At 38.5% G+C, this 25,494-nt stretch overlaps 1 protein-coding gene across 1 annotated transcript in view; it reads left to right on the forward strand.

Moving 5' to 3' along the window:
• LOC124797840 (kinesin-like protein KIF14) overlaps positions 1–25,494 on the forward strand; it is a 258,591-nt gene that overhangs the window by 202,872 nt on the left and 30,225 nt on the right. Inside the window, exon 16 of the mRNA XM_047260886.1 lies at positions 13,233–13,455. Coding sequence (XP_047116842.1) covers positions 13,233–13,455 — 223 coding nt within the window. The remainder of the gene's footprint in view (positions 1–13,232; positions 13,456–25,494) is intronic.

Genomic DNA, 25,494 nt, shown 5'->3' on the forward strand with positions numbered 1-25,494 from the left:
ACAGTAGAAAAAATGATTAAAATCACAATAGGATCTACCTCTACTACCAAGGATCTCCACTAGCAACTTACTTCCACTACATACAGCAGTGCTATCTAGTCTACAGACAATAACAGCAACTCAAAATTGAGAACTTATAGCTATGTACATCAGTTGAATACACCTTCAGTGAGATTACAAATTGTATATAGGATTCCTGTGTACAATGGAGATAAGGCACAGCACAAAAATCACATGCTTGCACCCCCATGACCACACCATGTAATATTGTAAAATGTAATAAACATGAATATTCAAAATACATACACGAGCCACTATTCAAAACACATTACTAGCATCTGCCATCCAGTAATTTCAGTCTGACAGCTTGTCAGCTGCCTGCCAGACACTTCAGACCATTAAAGCACACTCCTAGTGCTCCATAAACCACAGCAGGAAAAAAAAGAAAGCTCTTCTCTGTTTCCTGTTGTGGATGCAGTCTTCTTTGACCCCCAGGTGAAGACACATCTGCCCTATGGGTAGGTGTTGCCCCGCATTGTTGTTGTCTGCCCGGCTCCTAGGCACAACACATTCTAGCTGAACTAATGGCTTGGTTGCTGGTCACCAACTAACACTCTGCTCTGCTCCAACTGTGGCTCTCGACAGCAGCTTGGACTCGACAGGCATCATCCAGGACAACTCTGGAGAGGGCTCCAATACAGGACCGCTGCTACATCATGACTTGCACACTGCTAGCCATTGTGGCTTCCGACAGTGGCTGAAGTTGTCCACTGACTGACACATCAAGGCTCGGCCAGCCAATATGGACAACCATGGCCACTGCATCGATCCTTGGCCGCGACAGTTTGCCACATGTTTGTCCACCTCTTTCACTGTGGCAGAGCTGTTGGCCTGTAGATGGTGCCTTTACCACTTGTTACAGCTGACTTACTTATCACTCCATCTTCAGGGCCAGCCAGTCATTAAGTACACCTCAGCTGTTGTGCCAGTCTGGCTCCTGGCAACACTATTCGGGAGGACGAAGGTTCAATCCCGCATCCGGCTGTCCTGATTTAGGTTTTCCGTGATTTCCCTAAATCGCTTCAGGCAAATGCCGGGATGGTTCCTTAGAAAGGGCGTGGCCGATTTCCTTCCCCATCCTTCCGTAATCCGAGCTTGTGCTCTGTCTCTAATGACCTCATTGTCGACGGGATGTTAAATAGTAATCTCCTCCTCCTCCTGGCAACACTCTCGAGGCCTGTCCATCACTTACAACACGACAATGTCACTGGACTCCACATGATGTTGGTTTCATTTGCTTGCTGGCTGACTAACTTTTTCTACATCTCGCCACCCCAGCTAACCTCGGAGTGTCGCAGCTGCAGCTCAAACACAGACAACCATGCCCTCTGGTCAAATTATGAACGCCAGAAAAGTGCTGCCATGGATGGCTGGATGGGAAGTAAATCAAAATGCTACAAAACTCAGTTTCATGGCACACAGCAGCAACACTCTCTTACAAAGTGGAGATAAGCAAATGACCTATAATTTTCGACTAATCTCCTACAACCTGTTTTGTCAAATTTTTTTGAGGTGGTAGCTCTCTGAGAATAACACATTAACAGCAGTTCGATTCAGCTTTCTTATACCTCCTAGTACCAAGATTGTTTTGTTTCATTGAGTACCACTGGGGTCATAAAGACTCCAAGTAATTTACACAGGATCTATTGGCAGTATTTGATATACTTCTGAACTGACATAAAAACGCACATAACTGAATTGAAAGCAGGAAAACCTCATGTATAGGAACTTTCAGATGTTGTCTTTGTCCTTTATATTGAACATCCTTGCATTTAGAACAAAGCAACTCCAAATATTATTACAGATAAAAGAAATAAGTCATTTGCACTGTTTTTTATGTTTTCTATGAACAGATCATTTACATAGGGAGCACTGTCCATATTTTAGCCCCCCTTCCTTGCACTTGTGCTGAAGGAAGAACAGGAGCTTTGCTGCTCTGACTTCTGTTAATGTGTAAGAGAGATGATCCCAGTTCAAAAAGGAATGCTGCTCTTTTGTAGTAGATAGCTTTCTCAAATCCAGGAGTTAAGTCGAGAAAAATTGTGAAAACACTGAATCACTAATATCCAAAATATTATAAAAAAATAAACATGGGCAATCTTCTTGTCATACTTTTGTGGTATAGCTCCTGACTAATTTGTCCATTGTATATACGCTGACTTATTTGTATTATATACATGAAATATATATGCAGTTGTGAATATGGACTACTATCAGCTGTATAATGGAACAGGACTCGAACCTGGATTTTGCGCTTATTGCAAGTTGGTGGTCGTCCATAGCCACAACTGGGAATATATTTCATCTGTTTCATAACAGCTTTAGTCACCACAGTGCCTGTTCCTTCAGCTATGTGTGCATGTCTGGAGGAACTTCGCATTGTAATTCAGAATAATACTTGCACTGGAATATTGTATTTGCATTCTGGCCTAGGACTATAATTGGTTTTTCTGTTTCACCTACTTCCTCTTTGACATGCATCGTACTTAGCAGTGACACCATCTTACCCCTATTTGAACAATAGGAGACTATTGTAGCTGATTCCTGAAATCCGGACAGACTTGAAGCTGCAGTTCTTCCCCTCCCTACAACAAAGTCTGCTAATAGTTCACAACAATTTTTCGTTATTATACCAAACAGAATCATTTGTTTCCCTTCTGATTCCTTTGTCATCTTGAAACTTGTGAAGAAATTATTGTTGCGATATTTCTACCCTCCTGGATGAATTTTCTGTCAAATCAAACAATGCTCTTTTTCCCTGATTTATTTCTCTAGGCTAGTCTTTGTCTTTTCCTGTGTACACCTGTTGCTTTGTAACAAAATATAATTAGTGCTGTTACATGCAGCCTAAATTAGGATACTATACTTTCTGCGGTTTGAGGGGATATACTGGCAAAAGAGGACACCTCTCTCCAAAAGTCACCAGTTGTTAATCAGTTGTAATATTCTCATGTGGTCTGTATGCACCATGTAATGTGCTCACCAGCTGTTCAGGCATATCCCTCATTGAAGCCATGATTTTGTCGCGACTGCAATAAATCATCGAGCTGAATACAGAAAAACATTTCTGCAAAATGATAATTAATGGAAATACTATAACTTCAATACACACAGTCATGATTGCAATTAAGTTGTTTATTTTTGGTTTTAGCTGAATGGTTTCAATCTTCTAAGAGATCATCTTCAGTTCATACAGTCTGTAAAGAGGAATAAAACATAATGCTTCATTTTCAATCAAAACTGACTATAAAGAAGTGCAGCTGATATACCATTGAGACAATAGGAACGCTTGGCGTGGAGCAGATCCATCTGTACAGGCATGGAGGACACTGCTAAATATGACTGCTGCCGATAGTTAACGGGATTTGTACGTGAATAACTGTCAAAGAATCATTTTTTAATTTTTGTCTTAAAAAAATCACTGTAGTTTTTTGAACTGGAAAAAGTTTACTTCCAGGAAAATGGACCACAGAAAGTACCAAATTATAAGAATTTTAAAGTGGCTGCATGCAGCACGACATCCCCATGGCACACAGTCAGCTCTGTTAAAAATAAAGTTTTGCTTTCATTTGTTTCGTTTTTATGACATTTTAGTCCCTTAGCTTATCTTTTGTTTATACAGAGAGTTTAGTATTGTTTGCTGCTGTTTTGGAACAAATATTTTGTTTACAGGGAAGTAATTGTGTGTGTGTGTTTCGTATTGTGTGCGTGAGTTTCTTATTCCACTTGAAAGCAATGGGATAAATTCAGAAGTTTGCTGCTAAGCAACGTAAATTTTATAGGAGCTGGTTCACCAAACAGATTAACTCTGATAATACTGAAATACAATGTGATACAACACTTGAATTAGCTTCAACCACTCCAAGTGCTTCAAAGCTAAAAATGAAATATTTGGGCAATGGGCATGACAGTATTAATGATGATAATATAGAAATGCCAACTATTCACTCGGGTTGGGTTATTGTTGAGCACTTTGCTCTATGTGCTAATAAATAAAGCTTTGCAATGTAAGGAATGTGGCATTAGTATTGTGAAGGTAGTTGAGGAGGTACGTGCTATATGAGGTTGTGCACCAAAATTACGAATAGTTTGTAATTTTTATGATGTAAGCGAATGTGGTTATACTGGTGGTATAACTAAACATAGAGTGCACAACACAAATATTAAACTTGCTTGTGTTATGAGCTGTGTAGCAAAGGGTACAGAAGTGCACAAGTTTTCTGTGCTCTTATGGTCTTACCTCCTCCTGAAAGGTCTGACAGCTACAATAAAATTCTTCTACAGACTTTAGAAGTAGCCAATGATAGTATGAAAAATGCTGTTCAGGAAAGTGTGGACATGAATGACAGCAGTACATGTATGTCTGCAGCCCTGGATGCGTCCTGGCAGTGAAGAGGCCATCATTACCGAAATGGTGTTGTGACAGCTACATCCTTGGACACTGGTAAAGTGATGTGGAATGTCTTACCAAGTACTGTCATGGCTGTACTAGTGGAACTGAAAATCATAAATGTTTGATTAAGTTTAGTGGTTATAGTGGAGGGTTGGAATCTGAAGGTGTTGTGAAGATCTTTCACAGATCAGTGGAGAAATATGGTGTGATGTACACATCTTGCCTAGGAGATGGAGACTCAAAGGGGTGCCAAAAAGTGTGTGAATCCAAACCTTATGCTAACACAAAAATTGGAAAAATGGAAAGATTGAGGAATTTGAGGGAAAGAAATTAGCTGATGGTAAGTGCATTAGTGGACGTGGTCGACTTACAGATGAAGAAATAGACAGTTTGCAGTATTATTGTGGGCAAGCCATAAGACAAAATAAAAATGACCTTGAGGGAATGAAAACGGCAATATGGGCTACCTTCTTTCATAAATCCTCCACAGATGACAACCCATGTCATGCACTCTGCCCACTTGGCAGTGATTCATGGTGTGGCTACCAGAGGGCTGTTACTGAAGGTGAGATCTACAACCATAAACCTATATGGGGGGATCTTAGTGACACAAGATTATTACAGAAATGTTTGCATGGTAGGACTCAAAATCCAAATGAAAATGTCAACAATTGTGTATGGGAATGGATACCTAAAACTGTACTAGTATGACTAAAATACTGTGAAAATAGGTATATATAAAGACAAAGATGATGTAACTTACCAAGCGAAAGCATTGGTATGTTGATAGAGACACTAACAAACACTACCACATACACAAAATTCAAGCTTTCGCAACCCACGGGTGCTTCATCAGGAAAGAGGGAAAGACGAAAGGATGTGGGTTTTAAGGGAGAGGGTAAGGAGTCATTCCAATCCCAGGAGGGAAAGACTTACCTTAGGGGGGGGAAAGGGACAGGTATACACTCGCGCGCACACACACGTCCATCCGCACATATACACACACACACACACACACACACACACACACACACACACACACAAGCAGACATATCAGTATGGTATGTTAGATACTGTTCTATGTTTCAATGATAGTGCAGTTTCAAGGCTTAATGTTATGGAACTGATAGGAGTGCCTGGTGGACTAAATATGCATAGAGCTCTAATAGCCATTGACCGAAGGAGACTCTTCAAAGCAGAAAAATCATTGTTGGAAGCCACCAAAGAAGCAAGAATAAAAAGAAGAGGAAGAAGAAGAAGAAGAAGAAGTAGAAGTGTGAAAAAGAGAAGGGAGGGATACAAGATGAAGATGGACTTGGGATGCATTAAGGCCATGTAAGTTTGATAGAAAAAGCAACTTTAACTTGAATTTTCTGGAAGGTAAATTATTTCATGTTCTGGAACACTTTAGCTAAAAACTATTAAAGATAGAAATCTGAAATTTTGTATGCTGTCTTAAAACATGCTTAACTAAAAAGATTACTCTTGCGACTTAACTTTGAAAATAAAACGCTTAAAGAAAAGAAAAGAAAGAAAAAAAAGAAAAACCCCGAATTCATTTCTAAAATTTTTGATAACCGTACTTGAAATTTTTTTGTACCACAATTTATGACACCATCTTTTCAATAGCCTGCTTTAAAGATAATACTGTAAAGAACTTAAAGGGGGAAAATAAATCATCTACTTAGTATTTTGAGTAATGTGTACCTGTGATGTAGATAAATAATTAGCATGGTTATTTCACTTGCAACAAAAAAATGTAATTAAAAAAAGTGAGAGAGCTAAAGCTGTGGTTCATACATAAAAATGTTCCCAAAAGATATCCTAGAATATAGTAAGCATTATATGGGCTATTTTTTCAAGGTTTCCCCTGGTATTCACAGACCAGTCACCTTAAATAGCAGAAGCCCAGCCCACTGTCTATGACATAATGTCATCGGTAGCCAATAACTGAGAGACTTGATTACATTGTGGGAAGAACATACACTGGAAATATAATTATTAGGAGTTTGGTCCTTGAAAAAAACAAGAAAAGATATTTTGATGTTATACTGAAGAACATGCATTATAAAAAGCGACAAAATAGAAAAATTGCCATTACCCAATGATAGGGTACATTTAAACATGTGCTGCCCTCTACAGGGCCTTATAATAAACCTAAACATAAAACAAATACGGTCAGTAAGATGTCGGCCTGGCAACCAAGGAGACGAGCTGTGTTCTACCACTAGTCAAAGCTGTTAGGAATTTCCATTGGCAAGGAGGACACCAGCTAGTAACTATGGAATTGTGGAATCGGTAATTAACATCATCTGCCAACATATGTACATAACGATCTGCAGCTAGTGTAATGTGCTTGGGCAATGTGTTATTTTACATAAATATCGTTACATTTGCTCAGATGTAATTGTTTTTTGCTAAAATGGGCAAGCCACTGCTTGGAAGGAGAGTGCAGACCTAAAGCATCTGCATCTACATCTACATCCGTACTCTGCAAGCCAGCTCACGGTGTGTGATGGAGGGTACCTTGAGTACCTCTATCAGTTCCCCCTTCTATTCCAGTCTCTTATTGTTTGTGGAAAGGAGGATTGTCGGTTTGCTTCTGTGTGGGTTCTAATCTCTCTGATTTTATCCTCATGGTCTCTTCACGAGATATACGTAGGAGGGAGCAAATACTGCTTGACTCCTCGGTGAAGGTATGTTCTCAAAACTTTGACAAAAGCCCGTACCGAGCTACTGAGCGTCTCTCCTGCAGAGTCTTCCACTGGAGTTTATCTATCATCTCCGTAATGCTTTCACGATTACTAAATGATCCTGTAATGAAGCGTGCTGCTCGCCATTGGATCTTCTCTCTCTTCTATCAACCCTATCTGGTACGGATCCCACACTGCTGAGCAGTATTCAAGCAGTGGGCGAACAAGCGTACTGTAACCTACTTCCTTTGTTTTCGGATTGCATTTCCTTAGGATTCTTCCAATGAATCTCCGTCTGGCATCTGCTTCACCGACGATCAACTTTATATGATCATTCCATTTTAAATCACTCCTAATGCGTACTCCCAGATTATTTATGGAATTGACTACTACCAGTTGCTGACCTGCTATATTGTAGCTAAATGATAAGGGATATTTCTTTCTATGTATTCACAGCACATTACACTTGTCTACATTGAGATTCAATTGCCATTCCCTGCACCAAGCGTCAATTCGCTGCAGATCCTCCTTCATTTCAGTACAATTTTCCATTGTTACAACCTCTAGATATACCACAGCATCAACCGCAAAAAGCCTCAGTGAAATTTCAATGTCATCCACAAGGTCATTTATGTATATTGTGAATAGCAACGGTCCTACGACACTCCCCTGTGGCACACCTGAAATCACTCTTATTTCGGAAGACTTCTCTCTATTGAGAATGACATGCTGCGTTCTGTTATCCATATAATGTATCACACAATCGGTCTGATAGTCCATATGCTCTTACTTTGTTCATTAAACAACTGTGGGGAACTGTATCAAATGCCTTGCGGAAGTCAAGAAACACAGCATCTACCTGGGAACCCATGTCTATGGCCCTCTGAATCTCTTGGACGAATAGCGCGAGCTGGGTTTCACACGATCGTCTTTTTTGAAACCCATGCTGATTCCTACAGAGTAGGAGAGTTATGACACACAGCCAGTTTGTACCAGTGTATATATATCAAGAATTCACTAGATTCAGGATCGAAAAAAGTTTGTCACAGAGAGCAATAAAATTAATAACAATGATAAGGTGGTACAGTAAGAGCTGTTCTATATGCCCATTTGGTAAATATTTGCATATGAACGGCATTATAGCATTACATTTGCATGGACATAATATTTGTCACTTAAATGGCAATAGCATGTTTTTTTTCCCCAAATATAATAATATAATCTTACAGAAGTGTAAAATAAATGCATACATCAAGAATCTGAATGACTTTAGAACGTCAATAAGTCTTTACTGCAAAGATTGGTAAAATTAATAGCTGTGGTGTGGTGGTATAGTGAAAGCAGTTCTGCGTAACTGCTTTGGCAATACCACTAACACTTATCTGAGCTCTCAAGTTATTTAGATTCTTGATGCATTTGTTTTACATATGTGTAAAAGTTACATGTATATTTTACTGCCTATAGTGTAAGACTGTATTATTATATTTGTAAACAGTGTCGTAGCCATTTAAATGATAAATGTTATGTCCATACAAATGTAATGCTATAATAAACTGTAAATTATACATTCATGTGTAAATATTTACCAAATGGCCATATATGACAGATATTACTGTACCCCCTTATCACTGTTATTAACTTCATTGCTATTTGTGACTAAAACTTATTTTGATACAGAATCAAGTACATTCTTCATATATATATATATATATATATATATATATATATATATATATATATATGTATTGCAATTCATGTTTTGGGTCTGTATTTTTCCGCCATTTAAACAAAGAACACTTACATCTGAGCAAACATAATTACATAACAAGCAGCTAATTTACATAAAATATGCATTACATAAGTGTATTACACTAGCTGCAGATGGTTACGTGCATCTGCTGGCAGATGACACTACTGATCGATTCCACATTTTTTTCCATGGATACTGGCTGGCATCCTTCTTGCTAATGGGAATTCATAACAGCTTTGACTAATGATAGAAAATATATCGTCCCCTTGGTTACCGAGCTGACCTACCAACCTCTATGCTACGTTTAGATTAACCAGAAAGCCCTGCAGAGGGCAGCCCACATTTAAATGTGTCCCGTTATTGGGCAATTACAGTTTCTCTATTTTGCCACTATTTTATGGTGCATGTTCTTCATTATAATATCAAAATATCTTTTCTTGTTTTCTCAAGGACCAAACTCCTAATAATTATACTTCTAACATATGTTATACGCACAATGTAATAAAGTCTCATGGCCATTGGCACACAATGGTGTTATGCCAGACACAATGCCTGCACAGATGGACCTGCTCGGGGCCAAGAGTTCCTACAGTCTTCAAGGATATATTGGCTGCACTTCTTTACTGCATTATTTTATTTTAGAGTTTGATTCGATTGGAACTGAAGCATTACGTTTTATTTCTATTCATAGAATGTATGATGTGAAGATATCATAAAAGATCGAAACCGGTCATCTAAAAATAAAGATAAATAACTTAAATGCAATCACAGCTGTATATATTGAAATAAGTTATAATATTTTAAAGATCGCTGTTTTTCCTGGAACAATGTTCCAAAAAATACTGAAAATATGTTGGCCTGCTGCCGACCACAGTGGCCGAGCGGTTCTAGGCGCTTCAGTCCGGAACCGTGCGACTGCTACAGTCACAGGTTTGAATCCTGCTTCAGGCATGGATGTGTGTGATGTCCTTAGGTTTAAGTAGTTCTAAGTTCTAGGGGACTGATGACCTCAGATGTTAAGTCCCATAGTGCTCAGAGCCATTTGTTGACCTGCTCTGTGTTCCATACCATCGCTATGTGACCTATATATACTCCTGCAGATATAAGCAGGCCAAGAAAGCACTTAAATTGAGTCAGATTGCTGCACATGGAGACAGTGGTCATTGTGTGTGTGTGTGTGTGTGTGTATGTATGTATGTATGTATGTGTGTATGTGACAGAGAGAGAGAGAGAGAGAGATTGTACATGTTCCATTATTTCAGTCCCAGCATAAATTACCTTCAGAGTAGTTGGTGCCATTACTAAGAGAAGACAGAGAATATTTTACTGTGATACTGTAGAAGTAGCAGACATTGAAAGAAAATAATTTCACCTGTTTCCAGTGTTCAACCCAAGTGACAGTTTATTAAAGTTGTGAAAGTTAAAGGGAATTTTGATTGATTGGCACTGGGGAGGATTATCAGCTGGCAGGTTGAAGTGCTGCACTTCATGAACAGCTAGAGATAGGTGATCATGGAAATTATTCAACTATGTTCTGTGCAAAGTGCTTGGGGAGGCTGCCAGATTTAACACTTTGGCAACTAAATTGGAGCGCATTTTGTGTCATGACGCAGCGCACAAAAGACCGCACCCGAGTATATTTTGAGCTGCAATATTTCACGATTAGCAAGCCACCTATCACTCGAAAACTAGACTAGTTTGGTATGAGAACAGTGTATAGACATCGCATGACATGCCTCTTGACAGATGCTGCCCTCTGTTATCAGTTTACAGAATTACTATGATAGCAGTAGCAAACAGAAGAGCTGCTGTCATTATTGACTGAGCCAATGTGGGCTTTCATTTTCAAGAGATTCATGGCATGCCCCCCCCCCCCCCTTTTTCTGTTTTTTAAGTGAATAAGAAACTTTCGATTCTAGATAGAGTTGAATCACTCTGGACTCCACGAAAAAACTTGGGTGGGAACAGTCTGGCGGAAATAGTGAACAACACTTCCAGAAAGAGACATAACTGGCTCTAGAAATCGTTTCTAGTGCAACTATCGACAATAGGTCTGTAGGAGGACATGATCTTCTAAAATTCCTCCAACACAGGTTTGCAAAATTTGTTTGCACAAAATAAAACAGTCTTCTGGGAAAGCAAGGAGGAAAGAACGAACCTGGTATTTCCCTGATTTCAACATAATTCCCTGTGGGTAAGAATGTTTCACAGTTTTCCATACAAAAGTCGATTGCATGTGAAATTGCACCGGAATTCATCTTATGCTTTGTTGTCATTATCATAAAATTTGTACTCAATCATGGAACTAAATAAAGATGAAAATTAAGCTCAAAGCTTGGCTTTTTTCGGTTTAGTATTGCCCTTTCATATTTCACAAATATGCTCCTGTAACATTTCAAATAATGGTATAAATGGCTGGTTTTCTGAGAGGCTGACATCAAAGTTTAAGAGAGTTTTATGCATTGAATTTAGTGTGCATGGCCAGTCAAGTATTTCAGGCACAGTTGGATACTGGACCAGTGCCATGATTTTGTTGTTGTTATTAAAACTTTGCTGCTGCCAATCACAATTTTCATTAGTTTATTTATCATGCACATGAAGTGATTCAGGAAATAATAACTATTGTCAAATGTGTTTTTTGTTTACCTCTTTTACTAAATCCAATAAATTAAATTTGAGGTTTTGTGTGTGTGAAGAGTTGCAGTTTTCCGGAAACTACATAGTAGAATAATGCCAAAGTTTAAATTTTCTCCGTATCTGTATACTACAAATACTAATCATATGAAATTAATTTTAGGTATGAAATTTTGAATGTCATTTTGTTTCTAAGTCTCGTGGCTAATCCTCACTTACTCATTTTACGTGTGTTTTCAAAATCAACAATACAAACACAGATATATGACATAACCCCACAAAAACATAAACAACCCAAGCATACTGTGCTCAGAACCATCAGGCACAATATTAAAGAAACACATATTAGGTATCAGTAATAAAACTTATGTCCCTATTTGTCTTAGTCATGGTTGACTAATTTATAAGCAGCTCCAGGGTATACCTAACCCCACAGTTTACCTATTCTGCGTAGTTTTCGTCCTGAATTTAAACATGTAGACATTTCATCCTCAGAAACACTATGTATAAAATTAGATGAACCAGAATATTTACTTGATACTTTATGTTTGTGGGTACTGGATGGACAGTTTAGCCTTGGAATAAATAAAAACAGAGAATATTACAGTTTTTAACTAAGCGAAGTGGATCTGTAAATACCTTGCAGAAAGCTTGATTTGCTTTCTCAATCACAAAAAAACTTCATAACATGTATGACCAATGATGTCCTATTCAGATAATCTGCCCATATGCTCGGCTGTAGTCTGGAAACCTAAAATGCTTTGGCAGTAGCTGCATGTTTAGCTTCCTGGAAACTCAGATGATGCCCTCTGACAGGTCATGAACTATAGAAGATGAATATCTGGATAAACTAGTTGAAGAAATAATTTCAAAGATGTTTGGATTTTTTTGTGAGGAAAAATAATTTTTTTCTAATAAACTATAATCATTCACTCACAGGTGTGATATGGCTAATATAAACAATGTAAATGTCTTTTTTTCCAGATATTTGAGTTAATTGTGGGAAAATATTAATATCTTAAACTGTAATTTCAAAACTGACTCCAATGGCACAGTTTAAGACAGCCGATATGTAATCTGAAGTGGGAAGATTGAAGTCTACAACTATTCATACTGATGATCTTTGGTTTACTTAAACCATCTTAAACACACACAAAAATGGCTCCTGCAACAAAGCCAGAACTGATTTCATTCACTCCTCAGTCAGTCCATAGGGACAGTATGAAACGGTCTTGTCATATCTGTGGAACTGTAAGAAGGAACAGAAAAGTTGTTAAATTATGTACAGTGTTTACTGTTAAGAACACTGATGTTCTGTTTTTGTGTTTTAAGATCAATATAAATTGCCTGATTCCTTATTCATTCTGTAGATTTAACCAGTAAATAATCGTATAGGGATATGGGTTGTGTTCAAATTTTTTTCGTAGTTGACACCATTCTGCTTGATCAATACTTTAGAATTAATGCTGAAATGAGAAGTTTAGAATATAACTGTGAAAATAGTGTTAGTGTTTATGAATTTTACTGAAAGAAATGCCTGTGTGATCTATAGTCATTTTAACAATTACATCCATATATTTTATGTAAATTCACATTAGTCACATATTATATATCAGTGATTTTCATGTGCAAGTGATGTTTATGCTTCTGTGCTTCAAGGACGTAGTGGATGAAGCTAATTATATACCATCATTTTTTAAAGGGTGAAAACATAGCCCTATTAAAGAGAGGCAATGGATCATGGGAAAAAAGTGATGAATTTCCTCCAGAGGATCAATCATCCCATCTACTATCTCTAAGCATGAGTGAAATAAAACGGCAGTTGGATGATACCCTTACAGGAACTGACAGTAATGATTCTGCTTCTACTCTATTTAATCAGACCTCACTGAGCATCAATAACACTCTCTTGGAAGAATCAGAAGGTAAGGCTTTTACAAGCACTGTGTAACTATACTTTACATATAGTATGTGGCAATTTTATGATGATAAGACACATTGCATGGCTTTATAATTGAGCTAGAGTCATTTGACTAAAACTCAGAATGTTGTGAATTGCATAAATTTACATACAGTATTTGTTAGAGGTTATGATACTGAATAAATTCACAAATGATTCTTGATTTACACACTCACTTTGTTCAGTCATTATTCACGTGCTATCTATATACTGATGCTTATTAACAATTACATGAGTCTACTAATCTTCAGTGTTCTTCTATATCATCATGTTCCTAAAGCTCCTAAATTCTCTTCTCGTATAAATTGCTTATCATTCACATTTCACGTGAATAGAAGGCTACACTCAATACAAATACCTTCATAAAAGAATCCTGCCACTTAAATGGATATTTGATGTTGACAAATCCCACTTTTAGAACAGGTTTCCTTGCTATAGCCAGTCTGATTTATATCCTCTCTGGTTTAGCCATCATTGGTTATTTTGCTGTGCAAATGATATGGTTCATCTACTACTTTTAATGTCTCATTTCCTAATCTAATCCCTGCAGTATCGCTTAATTTAATTCACTTACATTCCTTTACCCTTGTTTTTCTTTTGTTAATATTCATCTCGTTACCTCTTTTCAAGACTCTATGCATTCCATTCAGCAGCTCTTCCACATCCTTTGCTGTTTCTAACAGAATTACAATGTCACCACCAAACCGGAATGTTTTTATTTCTTCTCTCTGAACTTTATCTCCTTTTTAAATCTCTTCATTTCCTTCACTGATTGCTCAATGTACAGATTCAATAACCGGAGGGATAGGCTACAACCCTGCCTCACTCACTTCTCAATTCCTGCTTCCCATTCACAACCTTCGACTCATGTAACTGGTGTCTGGTTTTTGTACAAGTTGTATGTAATCTTTCGCTTCCTGTATTTTATCCCTGCTACTTTCAGGGATTCAAAAAGTGTATTCCAGTCACTTGTGTCAAAAACTTTCACTAAGTCTACAGACAATATAAACATAAGTTTGCCATCCTTTAATATATCTTCTAAGATAAGCTGTAGTGTTAGATTTGCCTTGTATGTTCCTACATTTCTCTGGATCCCAAACTGATCTTCCCAAAGTTAGCATCTTACAGTTGTAGTTTATTAAACTGGTAATTCGTAAAATTCACACCTGTGAAGACCACATTCTTACAATGGGAATTATTATACTTTTCCAGAAGTCTAAGAGTATTTCACCTTTCTGTACATTGTAGGTGGAATAGTTTTGTTAACTTTCCTTATTTTCTCTTCAGGGATACTGTCCCTATATATACACAGGGTTGCCACAAGTTCTGGAAATCGGGGAATATCAGGGAATTTCAAATGTGACAGGAAAATAGGAAAATTTGAAAACACTGGAAAAATCTCTCTTTTGTCTCAGTAGATGAAATGGTTTGTTTACTGAGTTGTCATGATTGTCGCTCACTGGGCACAGCTGAGTACGTGTGGCATTTCTCTATTCCCTCATTCTTGCTGCTTCTCCCCTTCCTAACACTCCCCTCAGCTTGCAATCAGTGCTTCTGCCAGTAGCCTAGCAGCTGCTGACGAGAGGCAGGGAGACGTGAGGACTGGTTTGTTTGGATCTGATTCTCAGAGATTATTGATGCAGCGGCCGGAGATGGCAGTCATGTTTTGCATGAGTTGCGACTGTGTGAATGTGTGTATGCTCTTGTTTTCTGACAAAGGACATGGCCGAAAATTTAGTTGTGAGAGTGTGTGTCTGTCTTTTCTATGTGCTTGTCTGTGGCTCAGTGATCATCTTTATGGCGAGTCTCTACCTATCCTAATCAGTATTGTTTTTCAGGGTATTTGTGCAAGTTATCTTTTGCATGGATTGATCAACACAGTCTCATTTCATCAACATGGTGTCTGTGACACATGAATAGCTGACCACGAGTGGACTTGCACGACGGGCCAAAACCGTAGGTCATTTCTGTGGATATCTCTAATGAATCAGACCTGCCAATCTCAATCCCATTTTTGCTCACATGGGGGAGAAATATAGAAGTTCTTACCCCCCCCCCCCTTTTTTTTCCCAATTTACGTCTTTACTTACGCTTGAGATCTGAAAATTTGCCAGGGAAAAATGCTAAAACTTGTCTGGAAATCAGGGAATTTCACTTGGGGAAACTTGGGGCCACCCTGATACATCATTCTTAAATCTATTTCCTAACCCATTAATGCAGTAGTAGGTTCTCTATTCTTGGTACACCTACCCTATGTTCTACCATATCACGTATACACTGATTCAAAAGAAAATGCGACAAGTAGTAGTTTCGCGACATCAAGGAGTAGTTTCGCGACATCAAGGAGTAGTTTCGCGACATCAAGGAGTAGTTTCGCGACATCAAGGAGTAGTTTCGCGACATCAAGGAGTAGTTTCCCGACATCAAGGAGTAGTTTCATGACATAAATGAAAGCTGGTAGGTGTTTTCTACATCTGAAAGATAATGTCAATTCAAATTTCATGCCAGTCACATAAGAGAGGCGATACTAGCATGGCTACGAAGACTCAAATCAGATTTACTCTAAATACACGTTTTAATGGTTGTGAGTGTTACCTTGGGATTGGACACGGTGAGTTCATGTTAGTCAAGAATGCAACAAAGATGCCATTACCAGCACTTCGCTGAGTTTGAATGAGGTCGTGTAATAAGTCTACAAGAAGCTGGATGTTCCTTCTGCAATATTGCACAAAGACTTGGCAGGAATGTAGCCACTGTACGTGACTGCTGGCAGCTGCAAAAGAACTGGATTCTGTATGGCCCCATAGAACTTCCAAGAGAGAAAACCATAATGTTTGGCTTACAGCTATGGTGCATCATACTGCATCTGCAGCAGCAGTAACTGGTGATTCGACCGATTGTGCTTCCATTCATGAACTGCATTCCAGGCGGCGTTTACCAACAGGATAATGCTCACCACCACACCACTTTTGTAATCCAACATGTTCTACAGACTGTCTACATGTTGTCTTGGCCTGCTCAATCACCAGATCTGTCTCCAGTTGAGCACATGTAGGACAGCATTGGACAACTACAGCATCATCCACAAGCTGCATTTAACTGTCCATGTATTGACAGACCAAGTGCAATAGGCATGGAACTCCAACCCACAAACTGACAACCGGCACCTGTACAACACAATGTATGAGCATTTACACGCTTGCATTAAACACTTTTGCAGTTAAACCGGTTATTAATGTCCCAGCATTCCACATTTGCAATGGCTTATCTCTTACTTGCATCAATCTGTGATCTTGCAATGTTACTCGCTTAAATTTGCTATCTATGGTCTGATTAAAATTAATTGATTTTGATACTTCACACATTGGAGCTTGTTTTCTCCAATCAGAGCGCTCGTCATGCCTGAACTGTTTGCCATTGCCAGACTGCGAACAGTTGGTCAGTTCACTTCTAATTCTTTATCCAGCATTCTTTCTTGATGTTCTTGGATCCAAATTCATGGGTCTGACGATTTTGTTTCATATTTCATCATACATGATAACCACATCACAAATCACACACACACACACACACACACACACACACACACACACACACACACACAATGATGCTAATGAAATACACCTTTCATACCCAGTGCTGGCTAAACACAATGGGATACTTCCACACAAGACACAATTCTGTGTCAATTATGCGATTATCATAGTCACAGAGATCTGCGTAAATTAGATAAGCTTCTCATAACATTGCATGAAACAGAGGTTCTGAAGGCTGCAATTCATCATTGTGACCAGGTGATCACAGCCTAAAATAAAAAAAAAAAACTTATCTCAACATTGTCGTTTAGCGCAACAGTTAATGTATGAACCTGTCATGGTGAAGGTTGTAGGTTTGAAGCTTGTCAAATGTGAAATGTTTTTGTTTCTGAGTCTAATCAAAAGAGTTTCATTATCGTCTTTATTAAATAAGTTGGTTTAAATTTAATTTTTTATTTCTAATTATTTGCGACTTCATTCTCAGCATTGTATTGACTGGTTCATTTGCACTTATTTTTCTACCTGTAATTTTTTTTCCATCTGGAATTTGCCTGTGTCATCTATAATCAGCAACCAGGTGCTCATCGGTTGGCAATGCAGCATCTCGTGTAACCAGTTAAGATAGTTTCAGGTAACCAGTGATAGCAAGAAATTACAGTTTGCCTTTAGCACTGAAACTGAACTTTTTCTGTCTTGAGTTTGCTCGTAGAGGTTAGCTTTAATGGCCTTGAACAAAGTGATCATGATCTTAGTTCTGCCACAGATTGTTGACCACCACTTTCTCGGATACATTACGCATCACAAGATTGTGCTTACCATGAGTTTAAATTCAGGTGTACAAAACATGTCTCTTGCCACACTTCAGTCGTTGGTCACTTAAAATTAGCTGTTGACAGAGCATCTCCCATTTCTGACCTGCATTGGGACAGTCATTTCCAACATTCCTGTGCATTACGCATTAACAACATCTGTGAAGTGACTTGCCATGCTTGTGTGTAACCTATAAAAGAGCTGCAGCTGGCGGCTGATGTGACAGACGTCAACTATCAAGTAATTTTAAATGGACTATAGACAACAGTATTCCTGCAATTTCATAACTCTACATTAATTATTTTGTGGTGTTGCAGCTTCTTCTGGCAGTGTATTTGGGTACACCAATCTGTTTAAAACTAACACAACTCAAAACTTCAGGCCCCTGCCCCCCCAGGTGCCCCTCCTGCCATCTGTTGCTCTCTCTATGTCTTTATGTTACTTCACTCCTATACCATTGTAGCTAGCAAACTTTGTCATGTTATCATCTCATTGATTTGCTAATTATTAAATAATGTTATTGTGTCATAAATATTATTTTAACAGTCATGTTAGCATGTCACAAATATTATTTTAGCAATTGTCTGAGTATGTCACAAATGTTATGTTAGTGCATCATAACTGTTATTTTAATGGTGAGCTATTTGACTATTTCTTCCTCATTTCAGCATATCATTAACATGTATTAACAATCCAAAGCTATGCAGTATAAAATTCTAAAAGTATCTTGTTGCCATTTACTCAATTTCTTTTGTCAATTAAGGTTTTGAGATACAATTTGTACTTGCAAGAACCATTTCTTATGGTGAATTTGTAGTCCCAACCAATTCCAATAATGGATTTGAAAGTTAAGTGGGAAAGGGAAGGGTCTCGCATTGAGAATATGTGGAATGTGGATATGAACAGATTGATAATATGTGGATATGGACAGAGGGAAAAATAAATTCAGAATAAAAAGAAAGGGAAGTATGAAAGGAAAAGGATGATCAAGAATGCTGAGATTGAAGAACAAAAGATTATAGCCCCAAAGCCAGATATCTCTCCATGATGGACTTCGCTGGTGGGCCAGAGGATAGAGGTTTTCATCAATCCTATAGAATGGATACCATCAGCTTCATTGCCACAGGCCCAGAAAAATGATCTCGGCACCCTGCTATTATCAACCAGTGTCGATTACACATCCTCCTCAGTAAACACCTACTGACTTCTAATCCCTCCCCAAAAAATTAAATAGCATATATTAGCAGAAATTCAAATCAGAGTCTTATCCAGTAATGCCTTCATATATTTAGTTAACCCAAAATAGAATTACCAAATGATGACTCAGTTGCATCTAGACACCAGTATCCCATTGCAGACTAATAATATCAGGAACAGGTTTGCATTGTGATCCAGTGCACTACAATCACTTGACTAGGTAAGACTTCCATATGGCTGCAAAATGAAGGCCCAAGCTACAGAAGTGTCAAAACCGGCACAGGCCGTAAACCTAAAGAATAACAATCTTAACCCTCCTACTATCAGAATTTTTTTTTTTTTACACTGAGTACCGCTGGGGTCAATATTACCCCAAGTAATTAACACGGGATATATTGGCAGTATTTTATTTATTTTAATGAACTTACATAAAAGCATACATTACTGATTGAAACCATGTAAACTATGTATATAAGCACTTACAGATCTTGTCTTTATTCTTGATCTTATAGATCCTTAAATTTAAAACATAGCAACTCTTTACATTTAAAACAAAGAATCTCTGAATGTTGTTTACAGACAAAAGAAAAGCATCTTCTGCATGTTTCTGAATGTTTTCTATGCACTGAACATTCGCATAGAGAGCACCGCCCACATTTTTCCCCCGATGCGCTTTAGCTGAAGGAGGACGAGGAAGAGAAGCTTTGCTGTGCTGACTTCTGTTTTTCTGCACTAGACTTGTTCCCAGTTGCAAAAGAAATTATCTTCTTTTGTAGTCTGTCTTTTTATTCCAATCAGGATTTGAGTCCAGCCAAATTATGAAAGCATTTAGGGCACTAATATCCTAAGTATTATAAAAAATAGCCATGGGCCATCTTCTTGTCATACGTTTTGTGGTGTGGGTCTTGACTAACTTGTCCATTGTGTCTACACCTGACATAGCTGCATTATAGTCTTGGATTATAATAGGTTTTGCTGCTTCACCATCACCCGTTTCCTCTCTGAAATGCATAGTACTCAGCAGTGCCATTATCTTACCATTTTTTGGGGCAATAGGAGGTTATTGTAGCTGATTCCTGGAATCCAAAGAGACTTGAAGCTGCAGTTCTTCCCCTTGCTTTGATAAATTTTGCAGATAGTTCACAATGACTTTTTCTAAAGTGTTCATAACAGTCATCATTTGTTACCATTCCAGTTCCTTTGCCAACTCCAAACTCGTAAAGAAATTATCTGTTGTGATATTTCTACCCCTCCCAGACGGGACCAATGACCATAACAGTCTGGTCCCTTTAACCCCCACAAACCAACCAACCAACCAACCCCTTCCAGACAAACGTTCTGTCAATTCTAACGCCATTCTTTTTCCCTGATTTATTTCTCTAGGCTGGCCTTCGCCCTTTCCTGTGTAAACCTGCAGGTGTGTGACATAGTAATTAGTGCTGTCACATGCAGCCCATGTCTTTATAACATACTTTCCAGGTTTTGATGGGATGTACTGGCGAAATGGACACCTACCCCTAAAAGTTACCATTAGTTCATTAACAGTAATATTCTCGTTTGGTTCGTATGGAGCATGTAGTGTGCTTACCCACTGTTCAAATAAATCCTTTATAGGAGCCAATTTATCAGAGCTACAATTCTGTCGCTGGTGCTGAGCATCGTCAAACTGTATACAGTGTGATGTTTCTGTAAAGCAGTTGCTAGCTGTAGAACTATTAGGGACTGATGACCCTGTAGTTTGGTCCCTTTATACCCCAAACCAACCAACCATAGAACCATTGAAAATAGGTCGGCCATGCTCTTTGTTCTATAAATTCACTATGCCCTCATTGTGACCTTTGTACAATCTCGCAAGAATAAGCAGGCCAAGAAAGCATTCAAATTCTGTATCAAGATCTGTCCATTTGTTACTGAAAGTAATGTTACCTTCTATGTTGGTCCATTCCAAAATAATCTGGAAAATGCTGGCTTTCATAAATAATTCAAATGCTGACTGCACAGTATTTACGTTCTTTACACTATGCTTCATGGCACCTGGAGCCACTTCAATATATTTCGTGCTGGCTGTCTCCCATGTAATCTAACAGGATTTTTCCCCGTATTTCATTTCCATTTCTCGACCTGAAAAAAATGGGATTACTATTTTACATGTGTGCTTACATATTATTATTATTATTAGTAGTAGTAGTAGTAGTAGTAGTAGTAGTAGTAGTAGAAGTAGTTTCTGCAAACATATGATAGATTATATATACTTACTTGGAAACATTGTGATTTGAGATGTCAGCAACTTCAAGAAATAGAGTTTCCAAATCTGCAAGATCATCAGAATCTTCAGTTGATTTACACTTCCACGAATAATAGCATCAATTACTTCATAGTCATCAGGCAGTATGTTTCCTCATTCCACTTCTCCATTCAAAATTGCTTGTATTTCAGCACTACTCAAACGTTGAGGCAAGAAAAGGCAACAATGGGTATAAATAATAAGTGGGAAATGTTAGTTTCATTGTTGCAGGTGTTTCGTATAACATCTGTTACACGTAACGTTCATCATTCTGTTTCCGTAGTGTTACATTCAAGAAACAAAACAAAAATTAAGATTGGGGTCATGCTGACCCCAGTCGTACTCAGTGCATAGCCCATGAATAAATTTTAAGATGTTGTAAATGTATAACTGAAAAATATGTCATTGCATACAAGCAACTTACTGAGACAGTCATAAAGTTTGAAAATAATCGTTTGGAAAACAAGGGAGATACAGATTTCAAATGTGCTTATGGGGTCATATTGACCCCAGTGGTACTAAGAGGTTTAATCAATTACTATGGGGGGCAGGCACTGACTACTGCAGAGAGATCATCCAGAAGTAGTGGGAAAGCTGCCAAGAGAGCTGGGACTGAGGCAGACATGCCACCCAAAAGTACTGGGAAAGCTGCCAAGAGGGTTGATATTAAATTAATGCAGAATCATTATGCTAAGGGTAGCCATACTAACACATCTCATGCCTTTAATGATACTAATAGAACATGTAACAGGGAAAATTCAGTTCGACATCTTAGCTGTTATGGGCAGAATGAAGACGCCAGGAAGAGTAATGATAATAAGCAATCTACTTGAACCATTATGGAGAGAAGGAAACTAGTAGGAGGAATAATAATTATATTGGAGAAAAATCACAAACAACCATCAAAGAAATAAAAGAAACTTAAAAAGCTTGGTTGTTGCTTATGTTAGAATGCATAGGGATTTGAAAAACACTGCCTATCAATTCTGTCCATCTAATCAGTGATGCATATAGATAAGTAAGTAAGAGTCCTACTGTCCCTATGTAATAACCAGTGGAATCACTTTAAAGGGAAAAAGCTTAGAGAGTTTCTCATAACTAACGAATAGGCATCCAGATAAACTCAGAATTATTATTCTTGCCAAACAAAGTAAAGAATAAGTGTGTGTATCGATTTAGATACATACTGATAGTGAAAGAAACTATTGAAAGGTGTGTGGAATAGTAAGAGGTTTAATCGAATGAAATTTTCTCTCTACAGCGGAGTGTGCGCTGATATGAAACTTCCTGGCAGATTAAAACTGTGTGCCGGACCGAGACTCGAACTCGGGACCTTTGCCTTTCGGGGACAGGTGCTCTACCAACTGAGCTACCCAAGCACGACTCACGCCCCGTCCTGACAGGTAGGAGACGAGGTACTGGCAGAAGGGAAGCTGTGAGGATAGGGCGTGAGTTGTGCTTGGGTAGCTCAGTCGGTAGAGCACTTGCCCGCGAATGAAAATGAAATACGGAAAAAAGTCAATGATGCACTTGGGATCTTGTAGGAGTCAACTACAAATTCACAAAGAATGCCAACTCTGAGATCTTTCTTTCTCCTCCTCCTCCTCCTCCTCCTCCTCCTCCTCCTTTTTAAAGATGTTAGTCTTTTTATCATACCAATATTGTATAGTCCTATATTCCCTCCAGTAAATGCATCTGCTTGCAATACCATCTTTGGGTGTGAAATGTCTGCCACTCTATAAGGACCATCATACCTACAAAAAAAAAATTATCTATCTCCTTCTTTATGTTAGAATTAAGATGATAAGCCGTAACCAATACCATATCATCCACTTCAAAATCAGAACTGCACCTGTAATATTATTCTGTTTTACTCTGTGGGATACTTTTTGACTTTGTTTGTTTTTACAGGTGTGGATATTATCTGTCTGTTGAATTACAACATCCAGCAATTTGAACATTTTTAATAAAGGTACCTCCATAAATTTCCTGTTTTTCACTTCTACTGGTGAAAGGGTGGTAGTTAAACTAGGTAACTCACTCAAAATGACTTGTATTAAATGTATTCACAATTGTGAATATGGACAACCATCAGTAGTAGCAATGAAAATCTGTGCGTGGCTGGGACTCGAACCCAGATTTCCCAGTTATCGTGAGCAGTCACCTTACCATCAGGCTGTCCGTGCAAGAACCATGGCCAGACCCAAACCTCCATATGTCATCAACCGTTTTTCTACAACCTGTACTCAAACATCCATTATGTATATTCTCATGCAAGTGAGACATCTTCACTTGAATGTTGATTGCACAGTGACGGTGCATACACACAGTATTGCAGTGCCTGTGTTATTCCAAATTACAATGCAATGTTTGTTTGGATATTCATGCAAGTCGTGATGCCGAATTGACCACTAAAATTCTGTGGAGAAGCCTAGCACAAAACCCGTCTTTTCTCTTCCTCCCCTAAAAACCAACCAGTTCAAATCAAAGATCACTCTTCTTCTCTCTCTCTCTCTCTCTCTCTCTCTCTCTCTATCTCTATCTCTCTCTCTCTCTCTCTCTCCCCCTCTCCCCCCCCCCTCTCTCTCTCTCCCCCACTCTCCCTCCTCCTTCTCTCTCCCTCCCCCCCCCTCTCTCTCTCCCACTCTCCCTCCTCTCTTCTTCTTCTTCTTCTTCTTCTTCTTCTTCTTTTTAACACCACACACACACACACACACACACACACACAGGGTCAAGAAAACATGCAGCACGGCAAAGAATCTAGATATAACTAGCAGGCGATTACAGCAAACTTGCTGTTAAATAGTGTGTCCCATCATTGTTGTTTTGCGTACTAGGCTAGGGATTGTTTTGCAAATGTACTTGTACATTACAGTATGACTACATGTATAGTATGTGTGGCAAAGACATGCTTCATAACATGTGGCAGTTCCACCTGTATTTATTTTCTTCATTTGTTGATTGTTTGTTGTCCTCGATGTCGTCGTACTGCGTTGCTACACTGGCTGAAAAATGGGTTGTGGATTCTGACAGAGACTATTGTAAATCATGTAGCCAACAGGTGCACAGTTGTGTTTCATAGTACTTTAATTTCACTGTTCACAACCCCCAATTATTACACAGTTATATGGCCAGTGCACTATTACGTAACCTTCGATAAGCCTCATTAATAGTTAGCAGGCGACACTTCACATACTGCTAGAATAGTTTCTTGTTGAACATCTATGAGCAAGTTAGCAGGCGACACTCCACATACTGCTGCAATAGTTTCTTGTTGAACATCTATGAGCAGTAAAACCTAACCATATAGTTCATAGTTCTTGAAGAATAATCAGGAACGTATGGAGCAGACACTGCCACTGTTCTTACACACAGCCTAATTGTTTAACACTTATTACACTGCTAAGTTGAAGCATTGTTGTTGATAAAACCAGCACAGGTTACTCATCTGAAACTCAGCCTTGGACTGACTGACTCATGACCAAAAATCGGGCCTTTATATGTCATCACAATAATAGACACTGAAACTACACATTGTTCGACGTTAAATTTACAGAAATGACAATTAAAACTTAACTGATTACATTAACTGAATACATTGAAAAATTGGTTCTTTTTAGCAGTTTCTTCTACTAAGAGGGTTATGCCAAATTATTTGTTTAAATCGTGAAATTAACAAATATAGTTACGTAAACAATACTTTGACAGAACTGTTAATTACACTACTGGGCATTATAATTGTTACACCACGAAGATGACATGCTAGACGCGAAATTTAACCGACAGGAAGAAGATGCTGTGATATGCAAATGATTAGCTTTTCACAGCATTCACATAAGGTTGGCGCCGGTGGCGACACCTACAACATGCTGACATGAGGGAAGTTTCCAACCGATTTCTCATACACAAACAGCAGTTGACCGGCGTTACCTGGTGAAACGTTGTTGTGATGCCTCGTGTAAGGAGGAGAAATGCGTACCATCACATTCCGACTTTGGTAAAGGTCGGATTGTAGCCTATCGCGATTGCGGTTTATCGTATCGCGACATTGCTGCTCGCATTGGTCAAGATCCAATGACTGTTAGCAGAATATGGAATCGGTGGGTTCAGGAGAGTAATACGGAACGCCATGCTGGATCCCAACGGCCTCGTATCACTAGCAGTCGAGGTGACAGGC

Source organism: Schistocerca piceifrons, chromosome 5, assembly GCF_021461385.2.
Source record: "Schistocerca piceifrons isolate TAMUIC-IGC-003096 chromosome 5, iqSchPice1.1, whole genome shotgun sequence".
NCBI lineage: Eukaryota > Metazoa > Arthropoda > Insecta > Orthoptera > Acrididae > Schistocerca > Schistocerca piceifrons.